Below are 21668 nucleotides of genomic sequence, written 5' to 3' on the forward strand. Positions count from 1 at the left end.
TTAGTGAGGGTTTTCAGTGACATATTTTTTCAGCCTCCTGAGGTTGAAGAGGCGCTGTTGCGCCTTCTCCACCACGCTGTCTGTGTGGGTGGACCATTTCAGTTTGTCGGTGATATGTACACCGAGGACCTTAAAAGTTTCCACCTTCTCCACTGCTGTCCTGTCGATGTGGATAAGGGGGTGCTCCCTTTGCTGTTTCCTGAAGTCCACAAGCATCTCTTTTGTTTTGCTGACATTGGGCCCTCACCTTCTCCCTGTAGGCTGTCTTGTCGTTGTTGGTGATCAAGCCTACCACTGTTGTGTTGTCTGCAAACTTGCTGATTGTGTTGGAGGCATGCATGACCACGCAGTGGTTGTGAACAGGGAGTACAGGAGGGGCTGAGCACGCACCCTTGTGGGGCCCCAGTGTTGAGGATCAGGGTGGATATGTTGTTTCCTACCTTCACCACCTGGGGGTGGCCTGTCAGGATGTCCAGGACACAGTTTCACAGGGTGGGGTCAAGACCCAGGGACTCAAGCTTAATGATGAGTTTGAAGGGTACTATGGTGTTGAATGCTGAGCTGTAGTCAATGAACACCATTCTTACGTAGGTATTCCTCTAGTCCAGATGGGTTAGGGCAGTGTGATGGTGATTACATCATCTGTGGACCTATTGGGGCGGTAAGCAAATTGAAGTGGGTCTAGGGTGACAGGTAAGGTAGAGGTGATATGATCCTTGACTAGTCTCAAAGCACTTCATGATGACAGAAGTGAGTACTACGGGGCGATAGTCATTTAGTTCAATGCCCTTGGCTTTCTTGGGAGCAGAAACAATAGTGGCCATCTTGAAGCATGTGGGAACAGCAGACAGGTATAGGGAATGATTGAATATGTCCGTAAACACACCAGCCAGCTGGTCTGCGCATGTTCTGAGGACGCGGCTAGGAATGCCGCCTGGGCCAGCGGCCTTGCGAGGGTTAACACGTTTAAATGTTTTAGTCACGTCGACCACGGAGAAGGAGAGCCCACATTCTTTGGTAGCGGACCACATCGGTGGCACTGTATTGTCCTCAAAGCACACAAAAAAGTTGTTTAATTTGTCTAGAAGCAAGACGTCGATGTCAGCGACGGGGCAAGTTTTCTTTTTGTAATCCGTGATCGTCTGTAGACCCTGAACCTGGTCAGTCTGTGTCATGGAAAGAGCGGCTGTTCTTAATGTTTGTATACTCGGTGTATATACTGTAGATATAGGATCTTAATTTGATCACAATGTTGCAGGAAATTTTAAACTTGTAGTGTATTTGAGGTTTAAAAAGGCTTCTGAAATGTGTTATTTCCACTATGACATTTTAGACTTTAGGAAAAAAATATTTCATCCCCTACAAAAATGTCCATTAATTATAATCCACATGATAACTCACATTTCCTTTTGCTGCAGGATTATTTTCCTTCTGTAGTGAACTGGCTCAAATTAAGATCCTACATCTGTATCTGTCTCTTATTGACCTTTTCTCTATAATAGATTGGTTCCCTCACACTAATGAGATGTGCATTAGGAGGAGAACAATCTGGCCTAGATGGCCATGTACTCTTATAATCAATACCCTGCACAGCCAGAAGAGGACTGGCCTCCCCCCTTTACGCAGTGGCGGATTTAGGTATAGGCGGCATGGGCAGCCGCCCGGGGCGGCATCTTGTCGGGGGCGGTACGGGTCGCCCGCACACAAAATATCGGAATGGTGACATTTACACGATCGGTTTCTATCGCTCATTTGCACGTCATGTCAATGATATCATGTCACCGTGTGGGACTGTGGGTCAATTAACCTTGTAGCTCTAGTTTGTGAGCTAGGTGGGCTGCTGCCTGGGAAGGTCTCCCACTCAGAAGTGCGAGATGGGGAGGGGGGCGGGGGTAGGTTGACCTCAGGTCTCCCCACTGATAGCCTGAGGTAGGAGGAACGGGGGAATCTATTGTTGGAATCGGCTAAACTTTGAACATTGAGATATTAAATGAATGATAGGAAATGAAAGAGACTGGGTTCTGTTAGAAGTTAATGGTTCTTAGAAGAAAGAAGAAGGCTTTGGAATGTGTTTGATGGAGGAGAGGAGAGCGATGTGTTGATACAGGGGAGACAGATGGACATCTGTGTATTAGATGAAAGAAGGGTTGAGGTCAGGAGGTGAGGACAGATTCTCTTAAGAGAGTAACAAATGTTTGGAATCCTGTTACCCTCTTTATTAGCTTCCTGTAGAGACATAAAATGTAAGGATTGGAGAGAAAGGGCAGTGTCTTAAGTAGGATGCATATAAACTCTGAAATGTTTAGCTGTCTGTTTTCAGCTGTACAGAACCTTTGGGAAGAATAAACTTAGTTAAAGCTTCTCTAGTGTCCGTGGGTTATTTACTCTGAAAAATAAGCACCTAACACCATCAAATAGCGCACCTCTAACTTTGTATAGTACTAATACAATTAGTCAAATCAGTCACACAACAAAATGCTACCAAGTAAACCAGAATTCATTCATAGTACTGTGAATATATAGTTTCACAGACATATTGTTGCATTTTTTCTGGTTTGTGTGAAATGGTTAAGAATACTATAAAACCAGTCTGCACACCACCAAGGTGAATTGGTTTAGTCTTGACTCTTGGTTGACAGTGTTGGGGGATGAGTAATGTAGTATTGACTCTTGGTTGACAGTGTTGGGGGATGAGTAATGTAGTATTGACTCTTGGTTGACAGTGTTGGGGGATGAGTAATGTAGTATTGACTCTTGGTTGACAGTGTTGGGGGATGAGTAATGTATTGATGCTCGAGTGCCAGATCAACATTCAACAAATGTTTTTCTATTTGTCTTTAATAGATATCAAAAATAAGTAAGTCTTATGTTGGTATATACTGTATTTTTATATTTATATCGTTTTAAATGTTATGATTATTTATTTGTGAAGTTCTAAAGGTCTGACAAAATATTACAGTTAGTGCAGAATGGTGCTTTTGGGGGGGGGGGGGGGGGGGGGGTTCCGCAGGGAGCCATACAAGCTAGAACCGCCAATGCCCCCGAGCCTGGTTCCTCTCTAGGTTTCTTCCTATGTACCTGCCTTTCTAGGGAGCTTTTCCGCTGTGCTTCTACATACATGTGGGTAGACTTTGTGACAACTGCTGATGTAAAAATAAATGTGATTGAATTTGATTGATGTTTTTGTAGAAGTGTAACATCCCTGTCTCTGTCTTCCTCCCATCTGTCCATTACTCTCCATCTTGCAAGGCTCATTTGAATAATTTACTAAATCTACAGTAATGCTTTCCTTGTATCCATCGCCTTTCATATCCCCCTTTTCTTTGCTTTTTGGCCCTCTTTCCATTCCATAACACCCTTCTTCCTCTCCTCCTCTCCTCTCTGGGTATAGCTCTCTATTCACCTAGTCATGTATTCATAGATGTGTTTGTTCAGTGACTTCCTGATAATTGTCCTGTTCCTGTCTGAGACTCTAGGTCTGTAGGGGCCTGTTCACTCACACAGCAGGCTAGCTATCTCCTATACTCTGACTCTACACACCTGAGTGGCTGGACACACACACACACACACACACACACACACACACACACACACTCACCTTGGATCAGTGAATAGAACAAGCTTTTACTGAGCATCTGTAGTGGAGAAAAACACATCCCAACAATATCATTAGTCCTAATTGGCTCTCACAGCACTGACTCCACTCAGCCAACTGCTCCACCAGTCACCTGTTCAGGTAGAGAGAGAGTTAGAAAGAGAGGTAGGGAGAGAGTTAGAGAGAGAGGTAGGGAGGGAGTTAGAGAGAGAGTTAGGGAGAGAGTTAGAGAGATTTAGAGAGAGAGTTAGAGAGAGAGGTAGGGAGAGAGGTAGGGAGAGAGTTAGGGAGAGAGGTAGGGAGAGAGTTAGGGAGAGAGTTAGAGAGAGAGTTAGAGAGAGAGGTAGAGAGAGAGAGAGAGAGAGAGAGAGGTAGGGAGAGAGAGAGGTAGGGAGAGAATTAGAGAGAGAGGTAGGGAGAGAATTAGAGAGAAAGAGAGAGAGAGAGGTAGGGAGAGAGTTAGAGAGAGAGGTAGGGAGAGAGAGGGAGAGGGGTAGAGAGAGACTAGAGAGAGAGTTAGAGAGAGAGGTAGGGAGAGAGTTAGAGAGAGAGGTAGAGAGAGAGAGAGGTAGGGAGAGAGAGAGAGAGAGAGAGAGGTAGAGAGAGGTAGAGAGAGGGAGAGAGAGAGAGGTAGAGAGAGAGAGAGAGAGAGAGGTAGGGAGTGAGTTAGAGAGAGAGGTAGGGAGAGAGGTAGGGAGAGAGGTATGGAGAGAGTTAGAGAGAGAGTTAGAGAGAGAGGTAGAGAGAGAGTTAGAGAGAGAGAGAGAGTGGTAGAGAGAAAGAGAGAGAGGTAGGGAGAGAGTTAGAGAGAGGTAGGGAGAGAGGTAGGGAGAGAAGTAGAGAGAGGTAGAGAGAGAGAGAGAGAGAGAGAGAGAGAGAGGTAGGGAGAGAGGTAGAGAGAGAGTTAGAGATAGGAGAGAGAGGTAGAGAGAGAGAGGTAGAGAGAAGTAGAGAGAGAGAGAGAGAACGTGTGTGTTACTCATAGCTCATAATTCATGATTAGAACACAGAATTAATCTCAAATACAAAGGTTCAATCCCCCACATACAAGGTCTGTATGATTATCAAGGTGTCCATTACAATAAAGATATGCAGCTACAATGAATTAATGATCATGTTTTAAAACCGTCTCCCGTGATGAAATATCAATCTTTCACAATATTACACTGATTACTCCCATTGTTGTAAATATTGTAAAGAACCGTCCTAAATATCGGTGTGATATTGTATTGCTACGGTTCCAGAGGCAGGAGGGGCGGTGTTCCATGAAGAGCTGTCTGGTGGATGCTTACAGAGCTCAAATAACCCTCAATCTAGTGCACTTTATCCTCCCATTCATTTATTTCTCTCCACCATATCCCTCCTCCTCTCTCTCTCCGAGGTTGAAGACTCTCTTCACATTTCCTTGGCCGTTACCTAAAGCGAGTGTAGAATATGCATGAGTTTGGCCTTGTAATCTGCTGCTCTCAGCGCTAAAGGAAGCACGAGGCCCAACTCAGCAGACAGGAAAAGTATCGAAAAGAAAACTTATTGAGCGAGAGAGAGAGAGTGAGAGAGAGAGAGAGAACAAAAAGAGAATTACTTGACACATTGGAAATAATTAACCAAAAAACTGAGCAAACTAGAATTCTATTCTAGACAGAGAGACAGAGAGACAGAGAGATTGAGAGAGAGAGATTGAAAGAGAAAAAGACAAGAGAGATTGAGAGAGAGATTGGAGAAAAAGACTGAGCGAGAGATTGATTTAAGTAAGCTTTGGCAATATTGTACATTGTTACGTCATGCCAATAAAGCAAATTGAATTGAATTGATTGAAAGAGGAAAAGACTGAAAAAACCTGTCTGATTTATCTTAAATATTTCCCCTCTCCCTCCTATCCTATCAAATAGAATGGGGAAGAGGTCATGTGAGCATGCGAGTGTGTCTGACTTTAAGTCTGTGTATGTGTGTCGTGCCAGAGTGTGCCCAGATCTCTGTGACTGTAGTTCTGGCTGGTTGCCAGGCAACAGAGGCAGGCAGACAGCTCACCACAGCTGCTATGAGATAGGACACATCTTCACGCCTCTGGCTCTGGCCAGTAGTACGGGTCACAGTTCAGAGGTCGTAAGGTCACTGAGACCCTGCCCCTAACCACCATGATCCAAACCATTATCACACTGAGACACCACTCTGTCATCACTCTATCAACTGTCCAATCACCGGGTGACCATTTAGTGAGGCCAGTGGATGAGGACCGCCCAGTGAGTGAACTCACTAATCTAGATCTTTATCTTGATGTCCCTGTACATCTTGATCTGTTTAATCCCTTCCTCTCGCTCTCTAGCTCTCTCTCTCCTGACTCTCTAGCTCTCTCTCTCCTGACTCTCTAGCTCTCTCTCTCCTGACTCTTTTGCTCTCTCTCATTCTCTCTTTCTCTTTCCCTCCTCTCTCTCTTGCTTTCTCACTCTCTCGCTCAAAGCTCAGGGTTTAGAGGTCAGATTGCTGTTGTTTTCAGTCCTATTTTGGTCTCTTTTCTTTGACTGTGCCACTGGGGGTAGTTAAGCAGCAGTGGATGAGTGAATGGCTGCATGGCCTATGTCTCTGTCCCTCTGTCTTTCCCCAGGCCTCTCCCCAGACCTCTCCCCAGGCCTCTCCCCAGGCCTCTCCCCAGGCCTCTCCCCAGACCTCTCCCCAGGCCTCTCCCCAGGCCTCTCCCCAGACCTCTCCCCAGACCTCTCCCCAGGCCTCTCCCCAGGCCTCTCCCCAGGCCTCTCCCCAGGCCTCTCCCCAGGCCTCTCCCCAGGCCTCTCCTTGTAATGCACCTCCTGGAGGGGTGTTTGCCTTGACCTACATGGTGTGGAACCATGGAGCCAGGATGGCATTCTCTTTTCAAGGACAATCAATTACACAACACTCTTAGCAAGGATTCTGTTACTGACACATCATGATCCATTTCATCTGCCTGTGAAGGTCATTATGCACGGAATAATACAAAACACTGGAGATACAACTCCTCAGAAAAACATGTATAATCACCATTCACAGAATGCCCTTCATATCATTTCCATTTTCATGAAGTCATGTCTAACACGTCAGTTGACATGTAGTGGCTTTGTCGTGTTCCACTTCTCGTACAGTTGTAGCATATCAGTACCACAGGTATTAATCACGGCTGGCATTGTTTGCAATCCACCCATGCAGTAACTATTAAGTCCAAACCACCAATTAACCAACAGATAAATGGCAGGCAGGCAGGCAGGCAGGCAGGCAGGCAGGCAGGCAGGCAGGCAGGCAGGCAGGCAGGCAGGCAGGCAGGCAGGCAGGCAACAAGACAGACAGACCAAGAGAGAGACAGACAGACAGATAGATGAGTGTGTCTCTGTATCGTAAAGCAGTAGCTAGGCCTCAGACCCACATAACAGAGTGATGCTCTGCTCCCAGCAGGGTTGGGGTTAATTCCACAAATTGAATTCAAAGTCCATTCCTTCTCCCTATAAATTCCATTTAATTTAATTCAAATTCCGGGCCAGTCTTTAAATTCTGAGATAATTACATTCCTGTCAATTCCAATGTTAGGTAAATTCCAATAATTAAATTCCCAATTGAATATTATCCCCAACAGTTCAGACAGTCTAGCTATACTGGGAATATAGTTGTTGAAATACAAGTTGAAATCATTTATAACAAATCTTGCAGTCAATTATTGATATTAAGTGCAGTAATTCCATCAACTGGGGAATGTAGAAATATTGAATTTCAATTCAATTACAAAGATTAAATAATTTTACAATTCCAATTCAATTTCAATTCCACAAAGTCCAAACAGTCTTTTTCCAATTCAATTCCAAATCTATAACTTGAAGATTGCTGAAATTTGAATTGAGCAGTGTTGGGGTAATGCGTTATGTAATCAAATGACTTTTATGAGTAACAGAGTAAAATAACGCTGTACTTTTTCTAATTGGTTAATACTGGGTAATATATTATTATTGTTACTTAGTCAAACAGTCGGGTGTGTGTTTCAAATCAAATCAAATCAATCTCGACTTGTTTCCAATTGAGTTCTCGAGCAAGCGAAGAAAGGCTGTTTGGAGAAATGTCAAGACTGCTGCTGTCCATAGAAATGTATAAAGGGCGCTCCTCTGATCTTTGCCATTGAACACTTCTGTGATCACAAAGCCTATAGAGGGCTTTCCCTTCTAGTGACAAGTGTGCCCTCTATACGTCTTTATGGGTCCATGTACGTGCAGTCCAGAACCAGAAATGGCGGTTCGAGAGAAAGATTTTGAATTAACAGATTTTTGCCTTACCGAATATACAGCTAATTAAGCAGCCCATATATAGTGCAGCACTTGTAGACCAGCACAGCAAAGCAGCGCCACAGATGAAAGGAGGAACTAGTGATCAAACCTGAATTAGTAAGTAGCCTATCTTATTTAGAGAGCGCATGGCTCGCCTTGCTCCCTCAGTCAGTCAAACAAACGGTAAGATTTTGAGATTGTTTTCATGAAAGTAACGCAAAGTAATGTAACTAGTAATATGATGTGTGCTTTCCACACAAAGTAATACTGTAAGGTAACGAGTAATAGGTAATATATGGCCAGATTTATGTACATTTGAAAACACCAGCAACACCCATTAGCTGTTCAACACAGATAATGACGTTATAACACATTTTAGATGGTTTTTATGTATTCTGTTTTTGCCAGTGTGTGTGTGTGTGTGTGTGTGTGTGTGTGTGTGTGTGTGTGTGTGTGTGTGTGTGTGTGTGTGTGTGTGTGTGTGTGTGTGTGTGTGTGTGTGTGCGTGTCTATGAGTGTGTTTACAGTGCCTCTCCTCTTTCCTAACGAGCTCTCTTTGCTGCTTTCATTTAACGACATAGGTGTTAAAAATGAGTGCCATTGCCTTTATCAGATAATATAGTGCTTGACTAATTTGGCAAAGTTTCTGTTAAAGCACTTGAGGCTGCTAACGAGCTGCAGCCTCGTAAACACCCAGGCCACTGTCACTTGACGCTGCGGCCATCTTTGCTTGTGGAGGACATAAAAAGATGCAAAACATAATAATATTTTCTTCTCTCCCTCTTCTCTCCCTCTTCTCTCCCTCTTCTTCAACCAACCCTCATCCTCTTTCTCTCCATGCCTTTTCATGTATTCCTCTTTCTCATTCTGGTCACTTTCCTCTCATCAATATTTCCTCTCTGTCATCTTATCATCCTTGTGTACCCCTCTCACTCCTCAAATCACTCTTCCCTTCTCTGTCTTTCCATTGTGCTGCCTCTCCACTCAAATACCATCCGTCTACCTTCAATCCCTCCCTCCATGCACCCCTCTCTGTCCTGCAGGGTTTCTGAGTACCGGGGACCAGTCAGCCAAGGGGAACTATGGTCTGTTGGACCAGATCCAGGCTCTGCGCTGGCTCAATGAGAACATTGGCCACTTTGGAGGAGACCCAGAGAGGATCACCATCTTTGGCTCCGGGGCTGGAGCCTCCTGTGTCAATCTGCTCATTCTCTCCCACCACTCCGAGGGTAAGGACCTGTCGTCATATTCATAACCCAGCTAGTGTAGCCGGTGTGAAATGGCTTGCTAGTTAGCAGTGCGCGCTAGTGGGATTTCAATCGGTGATGTCACTCAGAGACCTTGAAGTAATTGTTTCCCTTGCACTGCAAGGACCGCGACTTCTGTGGAGCGATAGGTAACGATGCTTCGTGGGATGTAGTTGTTGATGTGTTCGTTGGGTCCCTGGTTGGAGCCCACGTTGGGGCGAGGAGAGGGACGGAAGCAACACCGTAACACTAGCACAGGGCTCTCTAACCCTGTTCATGGAGAGCTACCCTCCTCTACGTTTTCACTCCACTCCAACCCTGTTCACGAAGAGCTACCCTCCTCTATGTTTTCACTCCAACCCTGTTCAGAACGGTAGCTCTCCAGGAACAGGGTTGTAGAACCCTGCAATAGCACATAATGTTCTGAGAACCATATGTTTCTTAGAGCCTGGTGAGCGTGTAGTTGTCCTATGGTTATTTTGCATACAACCTTCCCACAACCTTTTGGGAATGGTGCAGAATAGTTGCTTGGCTTTGGAACATTCTCAGCACAATTAAGGAACTTGACAAAAAAACATTATTTTCTTCTTTCATTACTTTTACAGAATGTTTCCTAAAAGTTCAAACATGGTTACATTTCATTAACATTTTGGTAATGTTCTAGGAAGGTTCTCCAACTGGTTTGACATTGGGAATGTTCTCAAATAGTTCAGAGAATGTTAAGAAACCTTCTTCTGTGGGAATTTCAGTACTTCAGCATAACGTTTCCTACAGGTTTCCTCATGGTTCTATTTATGGTCATGTTCTCAAATTGTTCCAAGAACATTAAGAAAACATTTTTTTTTTAAACATGAAACTTTAGTAACGTTCAAAGAACATTCCAAGAGTATTATTTAAAAAGCATGTTAAGATAACGTTCCAAAAAAAACAAGAGAACTTTAGTAATGTTAAAAACATTTACATTCCATACTCAGCATCAACAAAACTCTCTATCCTCGATCTTGTTAAATGTTCTCAGGTGTGTTGGCCATGCCACTAATTGGCCTCACCCACTAATTGGCCTCACCCGATCTTAATGAGTGTTTGTTTCCTTTGAAATGGGGTCTGTTTGAATAGACTAAAATGAACAGATTGAATGAAAAACATTACATGATAGCTCCATCCTGGCGGCACAGTGGACTAATTCCATGAATAGAGAACAGAGTATTATAGGAAATTAATTTCCGTGTGTCCTGGAGTTCAAAAAAGTGAACCCAAAATAAGCTAGCAGTGCTATTCAAAGTCTTATTGAAAACATTCAGTGAAAGTTTTAAGGAACTTATTAAAAAAACATCAAATAACCTATCATTTCTGTTCTCAGAGCATTAATAAAACCTTATAGGAAAACATTCAAGGAACTAGAGTAAAACATTCTCAGAACCTCCCTGCAACCCAAAACTGACATATTTTCACTTCTATTCTCAGAACTTTTTTTTTTAAATTAGGTTTTTCTGGTCAGGAAGCATATAGGTTCGTTCCCGAAACCAAAAACATACGTTCCCACAACTTCCAAAGAACCAAATGTGCTATCTGGGAACAGTCATCATCATTTTAGTGATTATCATCAACAACATAAGAGTCATCATCGCCAACATCATCAAACATGATAGTCAGGGGCCTCTCGAGTGGCGCAGAGGTGCTAGCTGCGTCACTACAGATCCTGGTTTGATCCCAGGCAACCAGGAGACCCATGAGGCGGCGCACAATTGGCCCAGCGTCGTCCGGGTTAGGGGAGGGTTTGGCTGGCAGGGATGTTCTTGTCCCGACACGCTCTAGCGACTCTTGTAGTGGGCTGGGCATAATGCACGCTGACACGGTTGCCAGGTGTATGGTGTTTCCTCCGACACATTGATGTGGCTGGCTTCCGGGTTAAGTAAGCATTGTGTCAAGAAGCAGTGCGGCTTGGCGGGGTTGTGTATCGGAGAACGCACAGCTCTCGACCTTCGCCTCTCCCTGCACTCAAGCATCAATACATTACTCATCCCCCAACACTGTCAACCAAGAGTCAAGACTAAACCCATTCACCTTGGTGGTGTGCAGACTGGTTGTATATTATTCTTAATTTCGCACAAACCAAACTATATATTCACAGTGTTATGAATGAATTGTGGTTTAGTTGGTAGCATTTCATAGTGTGACTGATTTGACTAATTTCATTATACTGTACAAAATTAGAGGTGCGCTATTTGATAGATTCCCCCGCTCCCCCTACCTCTGGCTTCCAGTGGGGAGACCTGAGGTTAACCTACCCCCGCCCCCTCCCCATCTCGTACTTCTGAGTGGGAGACCTTCCCAGGCAGTAGCCTGCCTAGCTCACAAACTAGAATCAGGGCGCACACCCCGACAAGGTTAATTGACCTACAATCCCACACGGTGACATGATATCATTGACAAGAAGTGCAAATGAGCAATAGAAAACCGATCGTGCAAATGTCACCATTCCGGCTTTTTTTGTGCGGGCTCCCCGTGCCGCCCTGGGCGGCTGCCCATGTCGCCTATACCTATATCCGCCACTGCGTACGGGAGTTTCAGCTATGGAACAAGACTGTAACTACCAACTGATTTCACGAAATTGGGGAGAAAAAAAAATTGTCATTTTGGGCTCCCGAGTGGCACAGCAATCTAAGGCACTGAATCTCAGTGCAAGAGGCTTCACTACAGTCCCTGGTTTGAATCCAGGCTGTATCACATCCGGCCAGCGTTGCCCGGGTTTGGCCCGGGGTGAGTAAGAATTTGTTCTTAACTGACTTGTCTAGTTAAATAAAGGTTAAAGAAAAAACAAGTAAATAAATAAACAGTCATCTACAAAAACAGCAATATCATCATCTACGACAACAATCCCCAGTATTCCTGCCATCATAATCATCATATTACCACTTCAATCATCAACACGATAGCACTATTCAACATGTTTTACCTACCATTCAGGTATGTGTTAAAAATGGAAACCCAGAGAGGTGTATTTAAAGGCCCAATGCAGCCATTTTTTATATCGATATCATATCATTTCTGGGTAACAATGCAGTACCTTACTATAATAGTTTTCCTTTTAAATTGGCAGAAACTTTTTTTTTGTCTGGGAGTGGTCTGAGTGGGGAGGTTAACTTAAAACTAGCTGTTATTGGCAGTATGGTTTGGATCTCTCTTTGTTATTGGTCTATTAACCAATTTACCAACTGTTGATGTCACGAGGCCAGCCGAAACTCTCGCCCATGCGAACAGGCTGATTAGAAGGTCCTATGTAGATTGTATTTTCAACCAGAAACTATTGGGAAATAACACTGCTCAATTTTCTTTACACTTATATAGTGTTAGTTTCATCAGCTGTTGTACAATGTGATACAAAACATAGGAAAACTGAATTTTGACTGCACCGGGTCTTTAAGGACAAATGTTTCTCTTGCCTCAGTTCCATAGTGTCTAACTGAGTAACAAGGTAGTATGTCATTGAACCCTAGGATAATGTATGAATATCAATGAGGTAGGTAGAGTATTATGGGATAGAACTTTAGGCCAATATGGATTATCTGAGATTGAGCCACATATAGAATAGGTTCCTTGAATCAGATCAATATGCAAATTACAACATAATTAATTTGACTTCGGTATAGGAAATCTGATTGTAGATTCTACGGTGTAGAATATGAATCTCCGTTTGTGTATGTGAGAAAGTGACTGGTGTATGAGTGAGCACTTTGGACTGAGTTAATATGGATGTGTGTGTGTGTCTGTCTGTCTGTGAGAGAGAGAGCACTATAACGAGGCCTGTCAATATGGATGTGTCTGTCTGTGAGTAGGAGAGAGCAGAGCTGAGCACAGAACTTGAGCTGCAGCTGAGACGAGTCTTAATTGATTTCACAGGGAGAGGAGCGGGGGAGGTGGCACATGCAGAGGATGGGGGATGGAATGGGGCGAAGGGGGTCTTAATTATTAATGACAGAATCTGCAGATGAAAACAGGGGGACAACAAGGCACTTTACATAACAGTGCAGCAGTACTCTCCTCTCTCTACCCGCGCTTTCGCTCTCCCTCTCTCTCTCCCTCTCCCTCTCCCTCTCCCTCTCCCTCTCCCTCTCCCTCTCCCTCTCTGCATTCAACACAGCCACCAGTCAGTGGAAACACCAACACAGCTGTGTGCCGGCCTGTCGCCATTTTGTGTGCCGGCCTGCCTCCGTATGTGATGTGAGAGAACCAGTGGATTTGGCAAGCCTAATGTTTACAGTGATTTAGTGGGGCTGGGGTGAGAGGCAGCATATCTGGACCAGTGCTCCCTCCATATGTAATACTTCACGGTGCCACGGCTCCTCCTCTGATGCATGCATCATTAAAGCACTCTCTCTGTAGTGCCTTGAAGGCCTCGTGAGAAGCTAGTGAGTGTGTCAGAGGGATGAAAAGACAGTGTAAATGGAGAGAGTGATACTTTCTCTAGATACAGACAGTACAGTGCCCTGTATCTATTATACACTCAGGGATCTGAGTCCTCTGACCCTATTGTGACCCCCAGGTCTGTTCCAGAGAGCCATAGCCCAGAGTGGCTCAGCCATCTCCAGCTGGTCGGTCAACTACCGACCCCTCATGTACACCCAGATCCTGGCTAAGAAGGTAGGCTGCAGCTACGGGGACACAGGCGACCTGGTGGAGTGTCTGAGGAGGAAAACCTTCAGGGAGCTGGTGGACCAGGACATCCAGCCGGCCAGATATCATATCGCCTTCGGCCCAGTGGTGGATGGAGACGTGGTGCCCGACGACCCTGAGATTCTCATGCAACAGGTCGGACTCAGCCTCTAGCTCCAAAACAACATGTCTATTCTGTCTTTCAATTATTCTTAACTGTATTTCTATCTGTCTTTCTCACAGTCTTTTATGTATTTGGCATTTTTATGCAACGTCTGCTATTACTGTTTCTATCGCAGTGTCTTTTTCTACCTCCATGTTCTGTGATGCTGTGTGTGTGTGCTGCCACCAGGGGGAGTTCCTGAACTATGACATCCTGCTGGGAGTGAACCAGGGAGAAGGGCTGAAATTTGTGGATGACAGTGAGGGGGATGATGGGATCTCTGCAGCCTCTTTTGACTACACCATCTCCAACTTTGTGGACAACCTGTATGGATACCCTGAGGGTGAGAGTTTGTTATAAATGTTCTCATACACACAAACATATTTGTCGCCCCCACAGGAGCAGAAGTAATGCTCCACTTACGTGTGTTAATAATAGATAAATATTTTATTTTGCAATGCTTTAGTATTTCATTGGTGGTTATTCAAGGGCTCTCTGTTCCTTAACCTCCCCATCTTTTGTTACTCTCTAATCTCTTGCTCTGATTCTATGTCTCCTCTCTCTTTCTCTCTCTCTCTCTTTCTCTCTCTCTCTCTCTCTCTCTCTCTCTCTCTCTCTCTCTCTCTCTCTCTCTCTCTCTCTCTCTCTCTCAGGGCTTTATTGGCATGGGAAACATGTGTTAACATTGCCAAAGCAAGTGAGGTAGACAACATATAAAGTGAAAAACAACAAAAATTAACAGTAAACATTACACATACAGAGGTTTCAAAACAGTAAAGACATTACAAATGTCATATTATATACAGTGTTTTAACAATGTACAAATGTGATAACATGCGTCTTGGTGAGAGGTGTAGGAGTCAGGCGCAGGAGAGCAGGGATGTCTGAGGAGCGTGTTTAATAATAGTCCAGCAATGCAAATGGCACAGAACAAAAATCCCCAAACTACGCTCTCGAATAATCGTGCAAACACACGGAGGAACTAACACAGTTCCGACACTTTACATACACGTGCGTAAATGCGAAAAAAACAACAAACATCAAATACCATCGAACGCAATACACACAAGTCTAATCCTGCACGAATTACGGCAGGTAACAGCTGCCCTATATACCCACAGAAATCAAAGCAATTGAAAACCAGGTGTGAAAAGGAACACAGACAAAACAACCAGAAAAAGAAAAAGGGATCGGTAGTGGCTAGTAGACCGGCGACGCCGAGCGCCGAGCGCCGCCCGAACAGGGAGAGAAGTTACCCTCGGTAGAAGTCGTGACAGTACCCCCCCCCTGACGCGCGGCTCCCGCAGCGCGACGACGCCGGCCTCGAGGACGACCCGGAGGACGAGGCGCAGGGCGATCCGGATGGAGGCGGTGAAACTCCCTTAGCATAGGAGGATCCAGTACGTCCTCCACCGGCACCCAGCATCTCTCCTCCGGACCGTACCCCTCCCAGTCCACGAGGTACTGAAGACCCCCCACCCGACGCCTCGAGTCCAGTATGGACCGAACTGCATACGCCGGCGCCCCCCCGATGTCCAGGGGGGGCGGAGGGACCTCCCGCACCTCATCTTCTTGAAGCGGACCAGCCACCACCGGCCTGAGGAGAGACACATGAAACGAGGGGTTAATACGGTAATACGGGGGGAGCTGTAACCTATAACACACCTCGTTTATTCTCCTCAGGACTTTGAATGGCCCCACAAACCGCGGACCCAGCTTCCGGCAGGGCAGGTGGAGGGGCAGGTTTCGGGTCGAGAGCCAGACCCGGTCCCCCGGTGTGTACACCGGGGCCTCGCTGCGATGGCGGTCGGCACTGGCCTTCTGCCGTGCTTCGGCCCGTTTAAGGTACCCATGGGCGGCCTCCCAGGTTTCCCTTGAGCGTTTCACCCAATCGTCCACCGCAGGAGCCTCGGTCTGGCTCTGATGCCATGGTACCAGGACCGGCTGATAGCCCAACACACATTGGAAGGGCGACAGGTTCGTAGAGGAGTGGGGGAGTGAGTTCTGGGCCATCTCCGCCCAGGGGATGTACTTCGCCCACTCCCCTGGCCGGTCCTGGCAATACGACCGCAGAAACCTACCCACATCCTGGTTCACTCTTTCCACCTGCCCATTACTCTCGGGGTGAAACCCAGAGGTCAGGCTGACCGAGACCCCCAAACGTTCCATGAATGCCTTCCACACCCTGGACGTGAACTGGGGACCCCGATCAGAAACAATATCCTCAGGCACCCCGTAGTGCCGGAAGACGTGAGTAAACAGGGCCTCCGCCGTCCGTAGGGCCGTAGGGAGACCGGGCAAAGGGAGGAGACGACAGGACTTAGAAAACCGATCCACAACGACCAGGATTGTGGTGTTGCCCTGTGACGGTGGCAGATCGGTCAAGAAGTCAACCGACAGGTGTGACCAAGGCCGCTGTGGAACGGGAAGGGGTTGTAACTTCCCTCTGGGCAGGTGCCTAGGAGCCTTGCACTGAGCGCACACTGAGCAGGAGGACACATAAACCCTCACGTCCTTGGCTAAAGTGGTCCACCAGTACTTCCCACTAAGACATCGCACCGTCCTCCCAATCCCCGGATGACCAGAGGAGGGGGATGTGTGAGCCCACCAAATTAACCTGTCTCTAACCTCCAGCGGAACATACACCCGTCCCGCTGGACATTGTGGTGGAGTGGGCTCAACACGCGATGCTCGCTCAATGTCTGCGTCCACCTCCCACCTTACAGGTGCCACTAAACAAGAAGCCGGGAGGATGGGCGCAGGATCAATGGCCCGCTCCTCCGTATCATATAGTCGGGACAGTGCGTCTGCCTTAGTGTTCTGGGAGCCTGGTCTATAGGAGATGGTAAACCTAAATCGGGTGAAAAACATGGCCCACCTTGCCTGACGAGGGTTCAGTCTCCTCGCTGCCCGAATGTACTCTAGATTACGGTGGTCAGTCCAGATGAGGAAAGGGTGCTGGGCCCCCTCAAGCCAATGTCTCCACACCTTCAGGGCTCTGACAACAGCTAGCAGCTCCCGATCCCCCACGTCATAGTTTCGCTCCGCCGGGCTGAGCTTCTGAGAAAAGAAAGCACAGGGGCGGAGCTTCGGTGGCGCACCCGAGCGCTGGGAGAGCACGGCTCCAACCCCAGCCTCGGATGCGTCCACCTCCACTATAAATGCCAAAGAGGGGTCCGGATGCGCCAGCACGGGAGCCGAGGTAAAAAGAGCCTTCAGGCGACCAAAAGCCCTGTCCGCCTCAGCCGACCACCCCAGACGCGTCGGCCCCCCCTTCAGCAGTGACGTAATGGGCGCAGCCACCTGCCCAAAACCCCGGATAAACCTCCGGTAGTAGTTGGCAAACCCTAAGAACCGCTGCACCTCCTTTACCGTGGTTGGAGTCGGCCAATTACTCACGGCTGCAATGCGGTCATCCTCCATCACCAACCCCGATGTGGAAATGCGATATCCAAGGAAGGAGACGGCCTGTTGGAAGAACGAGCATTTCTCAGCCTTGACGTACAGGTCATGCTCCAACAGTCTCCCAAGTACCCTGCGCACCAGAGACACATGCGCGGCCCGTGTAGCGGAATAGACCAGAATATCATCGATGTAAACCACCACACCCTGACCGTGCAGATCCCTGAGAATCTCATCCACAAAAGATTGGAAGACTGCTGGAGCATTCTTCAAACCGTACGGCATGACGAGGTACTCATAATGGCCGGATGTGGTACTAAACGCCGTCTTCCACTCATCTCCCTTCCGGATACGCACCAAGTTATATGCACTCCTGAGATCCAGTTTTGTGAAAAACCGTGCTCCGTGAAATGACTCAATCGCCGTGGCAATGAGAGGTAGCGGGTAACTATACCCCACCGTGATGGAATTTAGACCTCTATAGTCAATGCACGGACGCAGACCACCCTCCTTCTTCTTCACAAAAAAGAAACTCGAGGAGGCAGGTGAGATGGAGGGCTGAATGAACCCCTGCCCCAGAGATTCCGATATGTATGTCTCCATAGCCACCGTCTCCTCCTGTGACAGGGGATACACGTGACTCCTGGGAAGTGCAGCGCCTACCAGGAGATTTATCGCACAATCCCCTCGTCGATGAGGTGGTAATTGGGTCGCCTTCTTTTTACAGAAGGCGATAGCCAAATCGGCATATTCTGAGGGAATGTGCACGGTGGAGACTTGGTCTGGACTCTCCACCGTTGTAGCACCGATGGAAACTCCTACACACCTGCCTGAGCACTCCTCCGACCACCCCTGTAGAGCCCTCTGTTGCCACGAAATCCTGGGGTTGTGACGGGCCAACCAGGGGATCCCCAACACCACCGGAAACGCAGGAGAATCAATGAGGAAGAGACTAATTCTCTCCTCATGACCCTCCTGCGTAACCATATCCAGTGGAGCCGTGGCCTCCCTGACTAGCCCTGACCCTAATGGTCGGCTATCTAAGGCGTGCACTGGGAAGGGTTTATCCAGCTGAACAAGGGGAATCCCTAACCTGTTCGCTAAACCGCGGTCAATAAAATTCCCCGCCGCGCCTGAATCTACTAGCGACTTATGCCGGGAAAGAGGGGAAAATTTAGGAAAAACAATCCATACATACACGTGACCAACAGGGGGCTCTGGGTGAGCCTGGTGCCGACTCACCTGAGGTGTCCGGGCAGTGCTCGGCCTGGCGTCTCGACTCCCGGGGGGACCCCCCCAGCACCGGTCAGCAGTGTGCCCTCTGCGACCACAGCTGGCACAGGAAAGGCCCCCTCCTCCGGTCGCCCTCGCTGAAGCACCTCCTAGCTCCATGGGTGTTGGAGTGGTGGAGCTGGGAGATGGAACTGACAGAGCCCGATCTGGACGTCCACGGGTCGCCAGCAAGTTGTCCAACCGAATGGACATGTCGATCAATTGGTCCAAGGACAGGGTGGTGTCTCTACAGGCCAGCTCCCTACGGACGTCCTCACGCAAACTACACCTATAGTGATCGATCAAGGCCCTGTCGTTCCATCCCGCGCCAGCGGCCAAGGTCCGGAACTCTAGAGCAAAGTCCTGAGCACTCCTCCTCTCCTGCCTCAGATGGAACAGCCGTTCACCCGCCGCTCGACCCTCAGGTGGGTGATCAAACACGGCCCGAAAGCGGCGGGTGAACTCTGGGTAGTGGTCCCTCGCCGAGTCAGGATCGTTCCACACCGCGTTGGCCCACTCCAGGGCTTTACCTGCGAGGCAGGAGACGAGGGCGTTCACGCTCTCACCCCCCGAAGGAGCCGGACGAACGGTCGCCAGGTATAGGTCCATCTGGAGTAAGAAACCCTGGCACCCGGCCGCCGTCCCATCATAGTCCCTCGGGAGGGCGAGTCGAATTCCACTGTGCTCAGGCAATGAAGGAGAGGGTAGTGGTACTGGTTGGGGTGTAGCTGATAACGGTGTGGGAAGGCCACCTCTCTCCCATCTCTCCATCGTCGCCATCACCTGATCCATGGCGGTCCCCAGTCGGTGTAACACTGCCGTGTGGTGTTGAACTCGCTCCTCCACGGACCCAGGAAGTGCGTCCGCTCCTGCTGACTCCATAATTATATTGGTGCAGGATTCTGTGATAACATGCGTCTTGGTGAGAGGTGTAGGAGTCAGGCGCAGGAGAGCAGGGATGTCTGAGGAGCGTGTTTAATAATAGTCCAGCAATGCAAATGGCACAGAACAAAAATCCCCAAACTACGCTCTCGAATAATCGTGCAAACACACGGAGGAACTAACACAGTTCCGACACTTTACATACACGTGCGTAAATGCGAAAAAAACAACAAACATCAAATACCATCGAACGCAATACACACAAGTCTAATCCTGCACGAATTACGGCAGGTAACAGCTGCCCTATATACCCACAGAAATCAAAGCAATTGAAAACCAGGTGTGAAAAGGAACACAGACAAAACAACCAGAAAAAGAAAAAGGGATCGGTAGTGGCTAGTAGACCGGCGACGCCGAGCGCCGAGCGCCGCCCGAACAGGGAGAGAAGTTACCCTCGGTAGAAGTCGTGACAACAAATGGTTAAAATCTTGCTGCTGTGATGGCACACTGTGGAATTTCACCCAGTAGATATGGGAGTTTTTCAAATTTGGATTTGTTTTCGAATTCTTTGTGGATCTGTGTAATCTGAGGGAAATATGTCTCTCTAATATGGTCATACATTGGGCAGGAGGTTAGGAAGTGCAGCTCAGTTTCCACCTCATTTTGTGGGCAGTGAGCACATAGCCTGTCTTCTCTTGAGAGCCATGTCTGCCTACGGCGGCCTTTCTCAATAGCAAGGCTATGCTCACTGTCTGTACATAGTCAAAGCTTTCCTTAATTTTGGGTCAGTCACAGTGGTCAGGTATTCTGCCGCTGTGTACTCTCTGTTTAGGGCCAAATAGCATTCTAGTTTGCTCTGTTTTTTTGTTAATTCTTTCCAATGTGTCAAGTAATTATCTTTTTGTTTTCTCATGATTTGGTTGGGTCTAATTGTGCTGTTGTCCTGGGGCTCTGTAGGGTGTGTTTGTGTTTGTGAACAGAGCCCCAGGACCAGCTTGCTTAGGGGACTCTTCTCCGGGTTCATCTCTCTGTAGGTGATGGCTTTGTTATGGAAGGTTTGTGAATCACTTCCTTTTAGGTGGTTGTAGAATTTAACGGCTCTTTTCTGGATTTTGATAATTAGTGGGTATCGGCCTAATTCTGCTCTGCATGCATTATTTGGTGTTCTACGTTGTACACGGAGGATATTTTTGCAGAATTCTGCGTGCAAAGTCTCAATTTGGTGTTTGTCCCATTTTGTGAAGTCTTGGTTGGTGAGCGGACCCCAGACCTCACAACCATAAAGGGCAATGGGCTCTATGACTGATTCAAGTATTTTTAGCCAAATCCTAATTGGTATGTTGAAATTTATGTTTCTTTTGATGGCATAGAATGCCCTTCTTGCCTTGTCTCTCAGATCGTTCACAGCTTTGTGGAAGTTACCTGTGGCGCTGATGTTTAGGCCAAGGTATGTATAGTTTTTTGTGTGCTCTAGGGCAACAGTGTCTAGATGGAATTTGTATTTGTGGTCCTGGTGACTGGACCTTTTTTGGAACACCATTATTTTGGTCTTACTGAGATTTACTGTCAGGGCCCAGGTCTGACAGAATCTGTGCATAAGATCTAGGTGCTGCTGTAGGCCCTCCTTGGTTGGTGACAGAAGCACCAGATCATCGGTAAACAGCAGACATTTGACTTCGGATTCTAGCAGGGGGAGCCGGGTGCTGCAGACTTTTCTAGTGCCCGCGCCAATTCGTTGATATATATGTTGAAGAGGGTGGGGCTTAAGCTGCATCCCTGTCTAACCCCACGACCCTGTGTGAAGAAATGTGTGTGTATTTTGCCAATTTTAACCGCACACTTGTTGTTTGTGTACATGGATTTTATAATGTCGTATGTTTTACCCCCAACACCACTTTCCATCAGTTTGTATAGCAGACCCTCATGCCAGATTGAGTCGAAGGCTTTTTTGAAATCAACAAAGCATGAGAAGACTTTGCCTTTGTTTTGGTTTGTTTGGTTGTCAATTAGGGTGTGCAGGGTGAATACATGGTCTGTTGTACGGTAATTTGGTAAAAAGCCAATTTGACATTTGCTCAGTACATTGTTTTCATTGAGGAAATGTACGAGTCTGCTGTTAATAATAATGCAGAGGATTTTCCCAAGGTTACTGTTGACACATATTCCACGGTAGT

At 47.2% G+C, this 21668-nt stretch overlaps 1 protein-coding gene across 1 annotated transcript in view; it reads left to right on the plus strand.

Moving 5' to 3' along the window:
* The window catches only part of LOC110509402 (neuroligin-2), an 88947-nt gene that overhangs the window by 58583 nt on the left and 8696 nt on the right, over nt 1-21668 (plus strand). Inside the window, exons 5-7 of the mRNA XM_036967505.1 lie at nt 8919-9104; nt 13666-13931; nt 14128-14281. Of these exons, the coding sequence (XP_036823400.1) occupies nt 8919-9104; nt 13666-13931; nt 14128-14281 (606 nt within the window). The remainder of the gene's footprint in view (nt 1-8918; nt 9105-13665; nt 13932-14127; nt 14282-21668) is intronic.

The sequence above is a fragment of the Oncorhynchus mykiss genome, chromosome Y (genome assembly GCF_013265735.2).
Source record: "Oncorhynchus mykiss isolate Arlee chromosome Y, USDA_OmykA_1.1, whole genome shotgun sequence".
Lineage (NCBI taxonomy): Eukaryota > Metazoa > Chordata > Actinopteri > Salmoniformes > Salmonidae > Oncorhynchus > Oncorhynchus mykiss.